This window comes from Gopherus evgoodei, chromosome 8 (genome assembly GCF_007399415.2).
Source record: "Gopherus evgoodei ecotype Sinaloan lineage chromosome 8, rGopEvg1_v1.p, whole genome shotgun sequence".
In the NCBI taxonomy this organism is placed as follows: Eukaryota; Metazoa; Chordata; order Testudines; family Testudinidae; genus Gopherus; species Gopherus evgoodei.
In genome coordinates this window covers 73,308,118-73,323,787 of record NC_044329.1, presented here as the reverse complement: position 1 = coordinate 73,323,787, position 15,670 = coordinate 73,308,118, and the positions used below count along the sequence as shown (strand labels likewise).

The 15,670-nt window shown below is 37.9% G+C and overlaps 1 protein-coding gene across 2 annotated transcripts in view; it reads right to left on the bottom strand.

Moving 5' to 3' along the window:
• Nucleotides 1–15,670, bottom strand: part of COL11A1 (collagen type XI alpha 1 chain) — a 234,636-nt gene that overhangs the window by 50,560 nt on the left and 168,406 nt on the right. For both annotated transcript variants that reach the window (XM_030573460.1, XM_030573461.1), the window contains exons 45-49: nt 13,172–13,225; nt 12,686–12,793; nt 3,896–3,949; nt 3,319–3,372; nt 3,172–3,225 (exon numbers count right to left, since the gene is read on the bottom strand). In XM_030573460.1, the coding sequence (XP_030429320.1) occupies nt 3,172–3,225; nt 3,319–3,372; nt 3,896–3,949; nt 12,686–12,793; nt 13,172–13,225 (324 nt within the window). The remainder of the gene's footprint in view (nt 1–3,171; nt 3,226–3,318; nt 3,373–3,895; nt 3,950–12,685; nt 12,794–13,171; nt 13,226–15,670) is intronic.

The following is a 15,670-nucleotide window of genomic DNA, read 5'->3' as shown; positions in this document are numbered from 1 at the left end:
GAAACCCAATCTATAAATACCTATTAAATCCAATATGCAAATATGATATTTGCCCAACCAATATAAACTCGCACCCAGATACATCTTTTTAAATTAGTGCTAGAAAATCCTAGAGTTATACCTACTAACACTTAAGGGGACCACCAAATATTTTGTATACCCCAAATATTTATTTTTTTTATCAAAGGGGTTTTCCCTTACAGTCTCTGTTGTTCTCTATATCCACTGATATGAATAAATTTAAAGTCTATATGATTAGATCCCCCCCCATATCTTGAACATTCAAATATGTTTTTGGTCCTCATCCCAGAGAGACAAATCGTGCAGCCTTTAATGTAAGCCAAACTGCTGCTGAAGACAGCCTTAGGGAATCATGTCACATGCTTTGGAGATTAAGTGGAATATAGAATTATGCAACCATGCAGAAGGGCATATTGCTTTGTATCTTTTTTAGCAATTACTAATAAAACACACTAGAGATGCAAGAATGCAGGCATCAGCAAAAGGTGGGGAGAGTTATATACCAAAGGGAAAGCAGAGAAACACTGACAACTCCAGACCCAACAAAAGCAATAATACACAATGTCTAAAGTCCAAGTCTAGTGCTTTTATCTGGCTAGAATAGTTATCCCATAATCCACTGATCTCAGAAAACAAAGAAGGGACACAAAGTAGGACACATTTTCCATCAAGCCATCATCACTAGTCTCATGGTACATCATTGCAGTTCTCTCTTCACCTCCTCCCTGAATACCGTAAGTGATTTATTTCATGGGCAGACAGAAAAAAATGCTGAAGCATCTGCAGATTCTAAGATGATAGTTTGGACATACTGATAAGAAGCAGTGATTCCTTTTGACATGACCCAAATATGACAGAAGGGTTGTTTGAAGGAAACTCATTTTAATGAGAGAGAGAAAAAAGAGATGCATGACCTAAGTTTTATGGGGGATGTCAACAATATTGAAATGCACCATAAGAAAGATCTTTTTGTTGGCATAGAGAAATGAAAAGCGTGCAAGGTATTGTAAGATGAATTGCAGGTCTTGATGTTTTTTTTACTATTATTATTATCTTTACAAATGATCCAAGGTAAGCAGAGGCAGCTTCTTTGCTTTCTATAAAGGAATAATACCTGGGGCTCGGAGAAACAGAGCTGCATCCTTCCTGAGAGTGATTAAGAAGTGGCCCATAACAAATACACATTATTTTGATTGACCTGTGATTCCAGCTAGTATCTTGGAATGTATGGTTGTGATGGATTACACCTAGAGGTATGAGAGTTGTGTATTGTACTGAAAAGAATACGCAGAGGACTCATGGTGCTGAAAGGCTACAAAATTTAAGTATGGCTTCTTAAGTGCTTGAGCTCAGCTGTGATGAGAGAAGGACAAGAGTAGAAAGGAACTGGTGTATTAAGCTATTTGCTGGGTCAGGGAAGAAAAAGGAAGTAAGGTAGAACATACATTATCTTCTGAAAGACTATCAATGTCCTTTGCTTGCTTTCCTCCACCTTTAGGACCCATCAACCAAATTTTATAAAATACACATTGTTACAAATAAATCAGTCCTTCCACAGTGTTTTGTGGAAATAAAATATTCAAGAACAATCATACATAATTTCTCAACAAATCAATTATAACTGTCCAAGGTATGTACTTATTTCTGCTTTTTTTCATCTTTCTGTGAGTATATACATTGTATTATTTGAATTCTGACTGTACCTGTTCCACATTCACCTAGGCAAAATGAAGGGTGACCAAATGTAGCTCAGCACAGAGACTCATCATGAAGACAGGAGGTGGAAATCTACATAATTAACCATAACATCTTGAAGTGCTAATGCTACATATAGATCTTCAGATGAAAATCAGCATCACACCTCTGACTTCAATGGAGCCCTGTCGGTTTACCTCAGTAAAGGATATAGCTCGCTGATGCTTGAGGATCAATTTAACTGACCTCACTGATATGTTTAACACTGATGCATCATGTAATATCTGATATTTTAACAGTTCAGATATTAGGGAAAATCGTGTACTAAGCTACACTGGCATAAAGTGAAAGAAACACCAGTGAAACCAAGAGAATTACTCTGGTGTTTATGCTGATGTAACTAAGGGTATGTCTAGACGTCAATATAAGCCCATTTAACGGGACTCAAGTCAGCTGACCCATGTTAAGGAACCCTGGGTTTAAGCATTTACATTGTATTTTAACCCTATAATAAGGTTTTTTTAACATGTGGTCAAACCTAGGCTTCTAGCATCCGCACTGCAGTGTGCAAAATAATCATATCTAAGAATCCCTACCCTCCCATCCTCTGAAATGTGGCTGCTCTAACCCTAGTGTCATGGTGCACTGTGAGAAAACTTTACTGCCCACCCTGCATGTCACTAGGAAGCAGCTCGCTCTCCAAAAGGCTTGATCAGTTCACTCTCCATTGGAAACCTAGGAGGCTCTCTGATAGTGTGCTTGCAGATCGGTGATCAGAAGAGAATGGATTAATACTGACCTGAGATTGCTGCCATTTACAAAGGGCCAGGGTGTGGCTTCCATTTTCAGTAGAGTGGATTGTAGATTGTTGGGACAGAGAGGACTAAGGAAGTTGTCTCATTGAATTGTGGAATACTTCTGGTTAACTCCTGGATCCAAATCAAGTGGTGCTGTGTGTACACTACAAAACAATAGGGCTTGGACACTGGATCCCATTTTAACTTGAGCTCAGACCCTCCACCCCTCAGGGTCCTGGGACCCTGGGTCTGAGCCCTGGGTTAGCGCAAATGCAGTGTAGCTGCAAAGGGAATTAGGTTTGAGCCTGGGCTGAAGCATAGGCTCATGTTGCAGTATAGACATATCTGACAGCACAACTTGGCCCACCAATTTTGTCCTTGGTTACTTTTCTCTCTGAGCTATTTCTCTTCCGCTCAAGTTCATATCCACGACTGTTGAACAATTTTGTGGTGTGCAAAAACTGACAAGGATGGTTTCAGGTCATAATAATGCACAATTCATGTATTAGTTATGCATCTACATGGCTGTTAATAATTATCAAGGAAATGAATGGTATTTGTGATTTCTAATATTCCCAGAAAGAATGAGGGAAAAAATGTATGTCCTCCACATCCCAGAGATGTCTCTCTTATGTGTCAATATTACCAGCTTTCCTACCTTGTCACCAACACCTCCAACAGAGCCAATAGAGCCTGGAGGACCTTGAGGACCCTGCAATCATAAAAGGATGTAAGTTAGCTAACTATACTACTTATTATTGTTTTTTAAAGTAATGCAATGAACAATACAGAGTGTGTTTCTTACATCAGCTCCATTAGGACCCTGGGGACCTCTTGGACCTGGAGGACCAGGTGGACCCTGAATCAGAGAGAAAATATGATACGTGAACTGCAGTCTTTACTGTCACATAAATATAAGCACAGATTTTTTTTGTCAATTAGCAATACTATATTTTCCATGCAGAGAGCATTTCATCTTTAGAGTGTTGTACAAAGTGTAAGGGCCAGATTGTGGTTCCCCATTGCATGAGTCTACATGGTGATTAGGGCACAAGAAGCCCCTTGTGTTCCTACATGAGGACAGACACAGTTATAGTTTCTGTGGGTTACTATTATCGCTCAGGACCCAGAGCTTCTGCTCCAGAGATGCAACATCAGTCTCCAATGCTGGTCTCTCTCTTTCTCTGACATGCTCTAATTAATCCTCATAGGTCCCCTGTAAGTCAGATAAATAAGCTTTAAACCCCTCCTTTTTAAAGATTGGAAATGGACACAGAAGTGAAGTGACTTGCCAAGGGTAACAGCGAGAGCATGTGACAGACAAGTGAATCAACAAACAGATATCTAGCACTTACAGTGACCAACAAGGAAAAAAACCTTACCATTGGACCAACATCACCGTTCTCACCCTTTTCACCTGGAGGGCCAGGCAGACCCTAATAATGTGAAAGAGAAAAGAAAATACTGCTAGTAAACTACTTAGAAGAAATAATGTAAATCACAGCTACCCATTAAGAAAATCATAAGATAAAATTTGAGGACAAAAGCTATCTGAATTAAACAGAAAAAAAATCATTTAAAAACTAGTTTCATATTATGGCAAAAAATATTAAAGCACCTTTGAATATTTATAAGTATAACTGGTGAGGAAAAACTTTATGACAAAGAAATACATAAAAGAGCTAACATGGCTGATTTTAAAAGGACTGTTATGATTCTACTTGGACACTGATTTGTTTGATTACATACTGTATATATTTCCACACAAAAACTTTCTTAATTTAGATGTAAAGTTGTTCAAGTGTATGTTCGGTGAAGGAAATTGTAGGTCACAAGAACACTCACACCCATTACAATACCAATCCCCAAGATTACTGCACTATACTCAGCCACACCTACACAAAGAGTCAGAGCCTCAGCTGGTATAAATCTATGTAGCGAATGAAGCAAATAGAGTTACACTGATTTACACTAAGTTAGGATCTGGCTCTCAATTTCAATTCAACAATACTGTCACCTTCAGCACATATCAAAGAACTGATAATCAAGTCGCAGTGCACAGCCTTTACTCTAATTTTGCTGTAATGCTATATCATTTAATAACTTTAAAGTATAACCTTAGGTGCCAGCATGCCAACTCCTGCCTGACCTCAACACATCCCCTCTATTGATGGCCCAAAGGCTCAGGGCCTGAATCTAGAACATTTGCACTAGAATGGAATTCCCTTCTAACAGGGGAGTTCCTGTTGGATAGCCATGGGCAGTTTCTGGACCCTCTACCAGAGTGGCATAATGGGCATGGATCAGATTATAAAATACGGATGAAAGGATATAAAACTGATCACATTTTCAAAAACACAAAGACTGACAGCTACTTTTATTACAGTAGTGGATACCATGTTGACAGTAAAACTCTACGGCATGGAATTCATAAAAAGCGTGACTGAATTCAGATGTATAATGCATCTCCTTTAAAAAAAAAAGATGTATGTTAGTACAGTCTGTTAGTGAGTAAAATATGATGAGCTTTAAGAAAATCATAATTCTTTTCAATATAGTTTTTGGTACAATATATCTGTTGCAGTTGCTTGTTTAGCATGAAAGAGGCAATTTCAACTCATCCTGTGATGCATTTGGTTTCTATATTTCAATTCCTGTTTATTTTGCAAGTTAAAAGACTGTGGTGCATTAAAATGGAAAGCTATAAGTGACAGTAGTATATATACTAAAATGTATCCACTGATTACAGTGCATGCTGAATAGTAGCATCAATGAATATTTGTCTCGTTACTAGCTTATGGTACAGGTTATAATGACATATATTTTAATTATTTACTAACATACCAAAAGTATGTTGATAATTGGATATACAGTAATACATTATTGTATTATAATATATTGCTAGAGTATATCTGAACTCTAAAAACAAATACTTGTTTGTACTGAACAAAACATCTGTCCCCATTACTGAATATGCAATTCACTATGTGGTTGCATTATAATGTCCCTGAAGTGTTTGTTATAGTGTAATTAATCATAATTAATGTCCCGCCATGCCTTTCAGAAATACACTATAATAAAATAATGAGTCATTATCACTTCTAAACCTCACTATATTCTGCTCAAACTATGAAATAATACCTTTTAAAATACAATGCTAAATAATTTCAAGCAATTGTGTTATTACAGAATAAGTGAATAGAGTGATTCTGAACAATAACATGCATACCCATTGATATTGCAGTAACTTCATAAGGCATTAGAAAATAGTGGGTTCTTTTTCAATATAGAAAATGCAGCCTACGGGAGATTTGGAATTTACAATCCCATTTTTTTTAAGTAAGTATGAAGAATTTTAAACAGAATTTTTTTCTTTTACTTGTAGTCTTATTCTCTACAAACAAGTACAATTTCCTGTCATTTCTGATGGACACTGTCTAAAGCGAAATTTGATGCCATTTTGTGTATTCAATAACCAATATGTTCAGCTGCTAAAATGTCTCCATTTTACAAAATGCGAAAGATTTGGCTTTAAACAATGATGTTATGTCAGTTACAGCTGACTGCAATTTCCCACAGATGTCTTCCAACAGGGTTGTTTGTTCATTTATTTATTTTTGGAAGAGGTATGATGTACCTTTATTACATGCATGATTTTCAAGAAACTAAAAGCAATGATCATGTTATGATTACCATCTAGGTATCTTGACATCCTCTAACTTCCTTCATGGCTTTACCTTGGATAACTTTGTAATATTTAAGCAAATAATATTTGGACTGACAATAACTTCAGGCTCAATTTTCCATTAATATCAACATTGTTTCCCTCACTGTGAGGAGCATTAAATAAATATTTTGTAGGAGATGATTCTCCTTTTGCTATTGAGGGCCTCATAAATTATGTCTTCTCAATTTTTAATCCTTAAATTAGCATTGTCTGTTAAAAGCATTCAATACTCCTCAGAAATCTCTCACTGTATTTACAGGTGTGTAGTTTATTATAATTTGAGTGTAAAAAAATCATCCTGTGTTAAAACTTGGTATGCAAAGTGTTAGGCTCCTATGCTGAAATTAATTTCACGTGGGCAACAAATGAAGTTAATAATACTGAATACCAAACAAATTCAGGAGAACTGTGGTCCTGCCCATGGATATTCCTGAAGAAGTAAAGGCTAAATATGTCAGATGAATTATTAATGGCAAACTATTCATTCAGTTCTACTTCTGAGTGTCAAGAAGTTGAGGCCCTGTGTATCACCAAATTAAGTCACCCCACAGTAATGATTCACACTAACATCTCGTTCAGTTAAAAATCATTAAACCATCATTTTTCTTTTTAAATACAAACTTGGGTCCCAATCCTCTCAATAATTATGCACATGCTTAAAGTTAAGAACACTGATAAATGTTTGCAAGGGACATTTTCAAAAGCACCTAACTGCCAAGGAAATTCAATGGGATTTAAGCATTTAAGTGCCACTTTTGCCTTTGAACCTCCCTCTCCCCCCATCCCTCCCAGCAAGAATCATAGCCTTAGGGCATACGAATCATAGAATGATAGAAGATTAGGGTTGAAAGAGACCTCAGGAAGTCATCTAGTGCAATCCCCTGCTCAAAACAGGACAAAACCCCACTAAAACATCCCAGTCAGGGCTTTGTCAAACTGGGCCTTAAAAACCTTTAAGGATGGAGATTCCACCACTACCCTAAGTAACCCATTCCAGTGCTTCACCATCCTCCTAGTGAAATAGCTTTTCCTAACACCCAACCTAAACCTCTCCCCCTGCAACTTGAAACCATTGCTGCTTGTTCAGTCATTTGCCACCACTGAGAACAGCCAAGCTCCATCCTCTTTGGAAACCCTCTTCAGGTAGTTGAAAACTGCTATCAAATCTTCCCTCACTCTTCTCTTCTGCAGAGATATAAATAAGCCCAGTTCCCTCAGCTTCGCCTCATAAATCATGTGTCCCAGCCCCCTAATCATCTTAGTTGCCCTCTGCTGGACTCTCTCCAATTTGTCTACATACTTTCTGTAGTTGAGGGGCCCAAAACTGGACACAATACTCCAGATGTGGCCTCACCAGTGACGAATAGAGGGGAATAATCACTTCCCTCGATCTGCTGACAATGCTCCTACTAATGCAGCCCAATATGTCATCAGCTTTCTTAGCAACAAGGGCATACTGTTGACTCATATCCAGCTTCTCATCCACTGTAATCCACAGGTCCTTTTCTTCAGAACTGCTGCTAGCCAGTCGGTCCCCAGCCTGTAGCAGTGCATGGGATTCTTCCATCCTAAAGGCAGGACTCTGCACTTTTCCTTGTTGAACCTCATCATATTTCTTTCAGCCCAATCCTCCAATTTGTCTAGGTCACTCTGGACTCTATCCCTACCCTCCAGCGTATCTACCTCTTCTCCTCCACCAACTTGCTGAGTATGCAATCCATCCCACCATCCACATCATTAGTGAAGATGTTGAACAAAACCGGCCATACAGGGCAGAACAATGGTCATTCTAGCCCAATATCCTGTCTTCCAACAGTGCCAGATGCTTCATAGAGAATGAACCGAACAGGGCAATTATCGAGTGAATCATTCTCTATCACCACTTTCAGCTTCTGGCAAAGACTTAGAGACACCGAGAGCATGGGGTTGTGTCCCTGATCATCTTGGCTAATAGCCATTAATGGACCTATTCTCCATGAACTCATCTAATTTTTTTTTTAACCCAGTTATACTTTGGGCCTTCACAACATTCACTGGCAATGCGTTCCACAGTTTGACAGTGCACTGTGTGAAGAAGTGTTGCCTAATATTTCATAGACTCATAGAAGTGTAGGATTGGAAGGGACTTCAGTAGGTCTTCTAGTCCAGTTCCCTGCATGCAAGGCAGGACTAAGTAATAACTAGACCATACCTGATAGGTGTTTGTCTAATCTGCTCTTAAAAACCTCTAGTGATGTACATTCCACAGTTTCCCTAAGCAATTTGTTCCAGGGCTTAACTACCCTGATGGTTACGAAGTTTTTTCTAATGTCCAACCTAAACTACCCTTGCTGCAATTTAAACTCATTGCTTCTTGTCCTATCCTTAGAGATTAATGAGAACTACTTTCCCCCCTCCTCCTTGTAACAAATGTGAATGTACCTGAAAACAGTTATCATCTCTCCCCTCAGTCTACTCCTCTCTAGGCTGAACGATCTTTCCTCACAGGTCATGTTTTTTAGACCTTTCATCATTTTTGTTGTTCTCCTCTGAACTTTCTCCAATTTTTCCACATCCTTCCTGAAATGTGGTGCCCAGCACAGGACACAGTACTCCAGTTGAGCCCTTATCAGCATGGAGTACAGTGGAATAATTACTTTATGTGCCTTGCTTATAACACTCCTGCTAATACAGCCCAGAATGATGTTTGCTTTTTTTGCAACAGTTTTATACTGTTGACTCTCATTTAGCTTGTGATCCACTATAACCTCTAGAGCTCTTTCTGCATTATTCCTTCCTAGGCAGTCATTTCCCATTTTGCATCTGTGCAAATGATTGTTCCTTCCTAAGTGGAGTACTTTGCATTTGTCCTTATTTAAATATCATCCTATTTATTTCAGACCATTTCTCCAGTTTTCCAGATCATTTTGAATTTTAATCCTGTTCTCCAAAGCACTTGCAACTCTGCCCAGCTTGGTATCATCTGCAAGGTTTAGAAGTGTATTCTCTATGCCATTATCCAAATCATTTATGAAGATATTGATCAGAACTGGATCCAGGACCAATCCCTACAGGACCCCACTCTTCCAGCTTGATTGTGAGCCACTGATAACTACTCTCAGGGAACAATGTTCCAACCAATTTTACACCCACCTTACAGTAGCTTCATCTCATCTAGGATATATCCCTAGTTTGTTTATAAGAAGGTCATGTGAGATAGTATCAAAAGCCTTACTAAAGTCAAGATGTATCACATCTAGTGATGCCCCCTATCTACATGGCTTGTTACCTGGTCAAAGAAAGCTATTAGGTAGCTTTGGACATGGTTTGTCCTTGATAAATACATGTTGACTGTTACTTATCACCTTATTATTTTCTAGGTATTTGCAAATTTATTGCTTGATTGTTTGATCAATTATCTTTCCAGGTCCTGAAGTTAAGCTGACTGGTCTGTAATTCCCAGGGTTGTCCTTATTCCCCTTTTTATAGATTGGCACTATATTTGTCCTCTTCCATTCCTCTGGAATCTCTCCCGTCTTTTAAGAGTTTTCAAAGATAACTGCTAATGGTTCTGTTATCTCGTCAGTCAGCTCCTTGAGTATGCTAGAATGTATTTCATAAGGCCTGCCAACTTGAAGACATCTAACTTGTCTAAGTTGTTCTTTCCTTATTTTAGTATCTCATCTTACCTCATTTTCTCAGGCATTCACTATATTTGCAGCCTATTAATTTCATTGAGTAACCCCCTGGATTGTTTGTTATTTGAAGGGATAAACAATATTTCCCTATTCACTTTCTCCACACCATTCACGATGTTATAGATCTCCATCATACTCCCTTTAGTCATCTCTTTTCGAAGCTGAACAGTCCCAGTCTTTTTAACCTCTCCTCTTATGGAAGTTGTTCCATGCCCCAAATCATTTCTTTTGCCCTTCTCTGCACCTTTTCCAATTCTAATATATATTTTTTGAGACCGAGCAACTAGAACTACATGCAGTATTCAAGGTATACTGTGCATTTGTATAGTGGCATTATGATATTTATGGTCTTATATTCTATACCGTCTCTAATGGCTCCTAACGTTTTGTTAGCTATTTTGACTACTGCTGCACACTGAGCAAATGTTTTCAGAGAACTATCCACAATGATTCAAAGATGTCTTTCTCAAGGCCACAGTCTTAGAGATGCATAGGGTGAAATGCTGACACCAAGGAAGTCAATGGAAAAACTCCTATTGACTTCCATAGATTTCACCCTTACTATCAGACAGAGTATGAGGAGTCCTAGCAGTTACTGATGACAGTAAACACTCCCCATAGCATTTGCTCTTTCATGCCCCTTTTTGGCAAAGTAAAATTATCTTAGACTCTGAGATGACTCAGATATGTAATACATATTTTTAACATTTGCCTTGACTTTCTTTTCTTTCTGCAAGAGACATTTCTATTCTTTAAAGTATTATAATTTTAATTTAAACAACACAGTGGAAATTCACATAAAAACGACATTAAAAAGTTTAAGACAGACTTTTTCCTGTGTGAATGAAAATGATTTTTAAGATTTAATGCCCACTATAAGCAGCACCAGTAGAATTTAATTTCAGCTGGGGAAATTTGATTATTATGAAATATTATAAACAAGAAAGATAAAGTTGTTACTCTCCATGGGTTCACTGTTACTATGAGAACCACATTAGTGAATAAAAAGAGCTCTTGATTTCTCAGTGGTACTTCATTACCATTAGCATATGTGTGATCTTGATCCATGGACCAGCATACTCAGAGGAAAATGGGATCTGGGCAAATATAATTCCTCTATAGAAATCATTTATTTGTTTAAGTCTCAACCTAATTGATTTCTTACTTTTATGTGTATTATTTCACTAAATTAAAATACATGAAAGTAAAGTATATTAATCCTTTCTAATACACTCTTAAACAATATTTTAAATATGGAAATACCTAAAAAGGGTAAGGTTATTTCATTGTCTTTTAAAACACTAATATCTGTAAATAAATCATAATATAATCAATGCATCATGTTTTTTAAACTGAGTTTCTGATTCAGAAATGTTAAAAACATCAACAAATGACTTTCAAAAGTAGAAACAGTTTTATGTTAAGTCATACATGGGAAGTTGCACCAAATCTTGTACTGTAGGTTTACTTTCCATGCTGTCTGGCAACACACTCTAAATCAGGGGTAGGCAACCTATGGCACGCATGCCAAAGCCAGCACACAAGCTGATTTTCAGTGGCACTCACACTGCCTGGGTCCTGGCCACCAGTCCGGTGGGGCTCTGGATTTTTATTTAATTTTAAATGAAGCTTATTAAGCATTTTTAAAACCTTATTTACTTTACATACAACAATAGTTTAGTTATATATTATAGACTTATAGAAAGAAATCTTCTAAAAACATTAAAATATATTACCGGCACACGAAACCTTAAAGTAGAGTGAATAAATGAACACTCGGCACACCACTTCTGAAAGGTTGCCGACTCCTGCTCTAAATTAACACAATGTTGTCCAAGCTGCATTGCATAGTAAGATTTTGGAAATAAGTGATTAAACAGGTTCTGGGGTTAGTGAAATAGCAAGTGCACCTGAAATGTGGCAGATATGAAAAGTGTTGTGCTATTTAATAAATTCCCAGGCCTACTGTTTAATTTCAGTATTAAAACATGTAAAATAGCTTAATAGACAAAAGTTCAAACCACTGCACCCTCTAATATTTATGAATTGGAAAAAAGTAAAAAAACTTAAACATTTTGTTCTTTATTCTCTATTCCACTATACTTAAGAAATTAAAAAGTAAATTTTAAAAAGCAAGATTTTTAGCTTGTAATTATATGCCTGAAATAGTGACCTGCTGTACATTTTATTGAGCATAGTGTCTGTGCCTGTCCTTTATATTCACTGACTACCCTATGGAATGACTAAGACATTGCTAGGCCAAACCATGCTAAGTTATCAACAAAGGCAGCAATGTATACCCAGAACAAAGTTTTTCTAATCTTTCTGACTTAAGTGATGGCTCTGTTTGTATCAACAAGGAATAGAACATGTTATCATTGTTTCCAATGAAACAACATTGAACATATTACCATAGGATCTGGTAAATTCTCCATCAGTTTGAGTCTTTATATCAAAAATGGATGTCTTTTTAAAAAATATGCTCTTGTTCATGCACAAATTATTTGGCTGGATGCATGAATTATTGGTTGAAATTCTACAGCCTGTGGTATGTAGGAGTTTAGACATAGATGATCATAATGGTCCCTTTAAGACTTAAGATCAATGTATCCGTCTATAAAATCTATGAACACAGAGTCTCTTATCATGTCTTATTAGCTGATGGTGTAATGTATTTAATGAAAGGCAATTCTTTCTTTTTCAGACAAGTGATGATGTGGAAATAATGGTCCCTATTGCTGAAAGGGAAAAATACTACATTGTCTTACCTGAAGACCAATGGGACCTGGAGGACCAGGGAATCCTCGTGGACCTTCATCGCCTTTCTGCCCAAACATTCCTTGCTGACCTCTTGGGCCTGGCTCTCCATCACCTCCCTGACAGACAGGAACACATGACATGAGCAAGAAGCATAAAGATGTCAAGCTTGATTACGAAGAAGTTCCACTAAAGTCAATGGACTTGTTTCTAAGTATGTTTGGTATCAAGTTGATTTTGCAACTGTTTATTACATACACATTAAAAAAAATGGTCCAAATGATTGGTCCAATACACCATGTGCATTATTCCAGTGTTAAAGAGTAAGGTGCAAATCCTTTGGATTGTGAGTGTGGGGACACATTGTTACATATATGTTGTGGTTTCAAATCTATTCTATGTCAAGCAGAACAAATTAGCACATTATCAAGTTTTGTAAACCTAATGAGAATCTGAAAAGGTCTGGGTTTGCTATGCATAAAAACTGCATTACTTACAGCTATGCCAGGGGCACCAACAGGACCTTGAAGACCTGGTGGACCTGGAGGACCCTGCATAAAAAGAAATAACAGCAGTTTTGGCATCTGGAATGAGATGAACAGTAGATAGAGAGAGAAGAGTATTTGCACGATCAAGATCTATTAAGCAATTCTATACTCCTTCAGAGAGAATGTAAAGTCTTTTACATTCAGTGCAGTCAGGCATTATTTGTTTAGTTCTCAAAGACTCAGACTTGCCTGGCTACAATAAATTTTAAACTGACATTTACTGAAAGCACTTACATTCATAAAGTTTCAGGATATTTAAAAATGGATTTCCATGCAAACATGACTCTAAATGAATACTGGCTTTTCCAAAACTAAAAATATCAGACCATTTAATGAGATTTGTACAGAGGAAAGTCAACCCTTAAAGTGTGTTCTCATGATCTGTCTTCAGACTGAATGCTTATTATTTGAATCACATTTTCGGTAAAGCTATATATGTTTTTGTGTTTGCACAACACTCGCTATCCTGTCCATCCTGACTGAGAATTGAGCTTGTCTGAGCACTATGGGCCACATTCTTATTTACAGAAACACTCTTTTACACTGCCTTAAAGTGGATATAAATTACATTCTGTATTGCTAGAACAATGCAAAGAATTCTTAATGTAAATGGGAATTTTGACACGTCATAAGACATTACATGTCATATGTACATATCATATCCATTGACATATATGTTATGGGCCTGGTTGTGAATCCCTTACTCACACTGGTGGAACATTACTCATATGAGTATTCCCACTGAAGTCAATAGGACTATTCACATGAGTTAACTGTGTTACTGAGGGCCTCATGTGTGTAACCTTTACCTTGCATGCAAGATGAGTTTACTGATCAAGATGATTGATTTTCTGGAAAGTCCCAAAGATGAAGGTGTGGCCAATGAAAAAGCATTAGGAGCTCCAATTCATGTTGCAAGGCTAGGCATTGCTAGGTACATGCCAAGCTATATTGCAGGGTAGTTTCTTGAGTGGGGGAAGTGTGAAAGGCTAGTTCAAATCTTACTACACGTTCACCAGGCTTACTACTGCTGCTATTATGCAGTGTTGTTGTAGCGATGTTAGTTCCAGGATATTTAGAGAGAAAAGGTGAGAGAGGTCTTATCTGTCACAGAACTAACTTTTGTTGGTGAGAGAGAGAAGCTTTCAAGCATACAAAGAGCTCTGCTGATATTGCGATGTCTGGTCATTTTAGTATTGTCTGCTAGATTCAATAGGATGAAAACAAAAAGACCTGGATTGTGCTAAGAATTTAGCCTGTACTAATGACGGGATGCCTCTTGGTGCTTCCTGATTGTACTGAGAAAAGCTCAGTCAGTGGCATCCCTTGAACTGGTACAACACAGCTTCACTGGGCAGTGAGTGGATGGCTTACCCAGTCGAGGGCAGCAATTCTTGACCTTTATGCAGGCAATAGCAAGAGGTTGGGAGGGGAGTGGGGTGAAATTTTTTTGGATGAATAGTTTATTTGCTGAGCAATGCAGTTAGGTTGACCTGAAACTATTTGTGAATTTGCACTGTATTAGTTTTGGCTGGGAAAAAGCTTTTCAGGGCCAGCTTCAGAAAAATGAGAGTGTTTGTATATGTGTCTCCCTTATAACCTTTAGCCTAGTGGTTAGGTAAGTCATATGGGAGGTGGGACACCTAGGTTTGAATCTGTAGCAGGGAATCGTACTTCCCCTGTTATATGAATGCCCTAACCTCCAAGCTGTAAGATGGCTTGCTTTCAAACTCTCCTGTTGAAGCTGTTCCACTTTGTACAAATATTATTCAGGCTGAAGAAAGAATGAGAATTACTCTTTAGCCTTGCAATTAAGACACTCGCCAGGATGCAGATGTGGGGATAGGAAAATGTGGATTTAAATCTTTCCTCTGAATCCATTGGAGAGATCAGAATCCATATCTCCTGACTCTCAGATTTGTGCCCTTGTCACCAGGCTAGAGTCATTTGCTTGTGCTTTCTGTTTGGCCTAATGAATGTTTATCTATTTATACAATGTGGAAAAGCTTCAGTGGGAGTACTTGCACACAGACTAGCCTATGGGCTGGTGGTGAGGATAATCACTTGCAATGGGAGAAGTCTGAGTTCAATTCCCTACCCCAGAGTGGGGACTCAAATGTGGGTCTCCCACAACTGTGGCAAGTGCCCTACCACAGCAAAAAGTTTTAAAGAAGAACATGCACTCCCTCTTTTCACTGAAGCTGACCAGACTCTTCCAATTTTCTAAGAAATTCTGAGTATTTTCTGAACCAAATGTTTGTTCTGATTTTTCAGTTTGCTGCCAGAACTGAAAAATCAATTATTTACTCAGCTTTAGGAGGGAGGCTCCTCACTTCCCTCTCCCACCCCCACAATCGCACAGTTTAGAGAGGATTTGATCCTGCAAGCTGTCTGTTCATGGAACTCCCACTGAACTCAGTTTGTCAGTGGACTGAAGGATCTGACTCT